The sequence below is a fragment of the Cebus imitator genome, unplaced genomic scaffold, assembly GCF_001604975.1.
Source record: "Cebus imitator isolate Cc_AM_T3 unplaced genomic scaffold, Cebus_imitator-1.0 Scaffold68, whole genome shotgun sequence".
In the NCBI taxonomy this organism is placed as follows: domain Eukaryota; kingdom Metazoa; phylum Chordata; class Mammalia; order Primates; family Cebidae; genus Cebus; species Cebus imitator.
In genome coordinates, this window is record NW_016107383.1 from 5,835,377 (window position 1) to 5,837,054 (window position 1,678).

Below are 1,678 nucleotides of genomic sequence, written 5' to 3' on the forward strand. Positions count from 1 at the left end.
TGAAGAACAGAAAGATTAAAGAAACTTTAAAGCAAACTTAAAATGCTTTAAAAAATTACTATTTTTTTTACCTTCCTCTAAGAATGTTGTCAAAGAAAAAGCAATGGCTGAACATTTGGTTTCCACTCTCTGCTACTAAACTGCAACTATTCACACTAAAACTCACTTAAAATACATTGCAAAATTTAGCAACAGCAAAAATAAACGTCATTTATATTAGTTCACTTTTTTCTATTGAAAAGAGCTTAGAGTGGCATTTCATCCTTAACATAACGCAGAACACAAATTCATATGCATAAGTATGTTTTACATTAATCCCCATGATTTTTATTTTTTTTTCTCTTGAGACAGTCTCGCTCTGTCACCCAGGGTTGTGTGAAGTGGCACCATCATGGCTCACTGCAGCTTCAACCTCCTGGACTCAAGCAATCTCCTGTCTCCATCTCCCAAGAAGCTGGGGCTACAGAATCATGCTGCTATGCCTGGCTTCTTAAAAAAATATTTTTTTGAGATGGGTTCTTACTATGCTGCCCAGGCTGGTCTCAAACCCCTGTCCTCAAGCAATCATCCCACCTCAGCCTCCCAAAGTGCTGGGATTAAAGGCATGAGCTACCAAGCCCAGCCACCACATTCCAATTACATCTTCATAAAAATCATGTGCTAAGTTGTTCTGGCATTGATACGTATTCTATATCTGAGGAAATGCAAATATAAAGCACAGGTTACTTAGTGGGCAAACAGAACTACACATCCAGATGTCCTGACTCCTATTCCACAGAAATGTATTCAGAATATACACATACAGATCTTTATTTACCATTGTTAAGTTTTTAACCTTAATACTTACTTGTAGCATAAATTCCATACTGATCCTATTTTCAATCAATCTCATCACAAGGTGAGCTTTACACTGAAACATGGTATAGTATTCCCAGGACAGTGTATGTGGATGCTTTATTGAAAAGTGTAGATGGGAAGCCGGACTAAAAAAATAAGCATATTTACCTAATAGAGCAAATTTGACTATTAAATAAACAATAAATTTCATGACCACATCAATAAAATACATTAAAAACATCATGAGACTATATAAACAATTTCCTTAGTACTAAGAAACATCTAAAAATAAACTTAACTAGAAGAAAATTATGAAATTTTACTTAAGGACATAAAGGAAAATCTGAATAAATGGAAACAAATACCAAGCTCCTAGATGAGAAGATACAATACTGTAAACACTTCCATTCTCCCCAAATCCATCAATACAATCAATGCAATTCCAATCAATATCCCAACATTGAAGCATGCACAAAAATACAGTAAAGATGGATTATATATGTAAAACAAAAACAACTCCAAAAGTACTAAAAGAAATGAAAGAAAAAATTTCTTTTTATAATTTTGGGATGGGAAAAATATAAAATCTGGAAGACATAAAGATCAGAATGACTACGTAAAAATTTAAAAAATGTGACATAATGAAAAGGATCATAAGTAAATTTGAAGATACAGTCTAGAAAATATTTATGACGTACATGAACATTTAAGTTGTTTACAAATTCACTAAACCAAATAATGCAATGGTGAATATCTTTTTACCAATGTGCAAATATTTCTGTATGATAAATGCCTAGAAGAATTTCTTTCTCTTTTTTTTTTTTCTTTTTCACAGCAGTCG

The 1,678-nt window shown here is 32.7% G+C and overlaps 1 protein-coding gene across 3 annotated transcripts in view; it reads right to left on the minus strand.

Moving 5' to 3' along the window:
• TAF2 (TATA-box binding protein associated factor 2) overlaps positions 1 to 1,678 on the minus strand; it is a 105,738-nt gene that overhangs the window by 61,923 nt on the left and 42,137 nt on the right. For all 3 annotated transcript variants that reach the window (XM_017530701.2, XM_037739315.1, XM_017530703.2), the window contains exon 11: positions 848 to 983. In XM_017530701.2, coding sequence (XP_017386190.1) covers positions 848 to 983 — 136 coding nt within the window. The remainder of the gene's footprint in view (positions 1 to 847; positions 984 to 1,678) is intronic.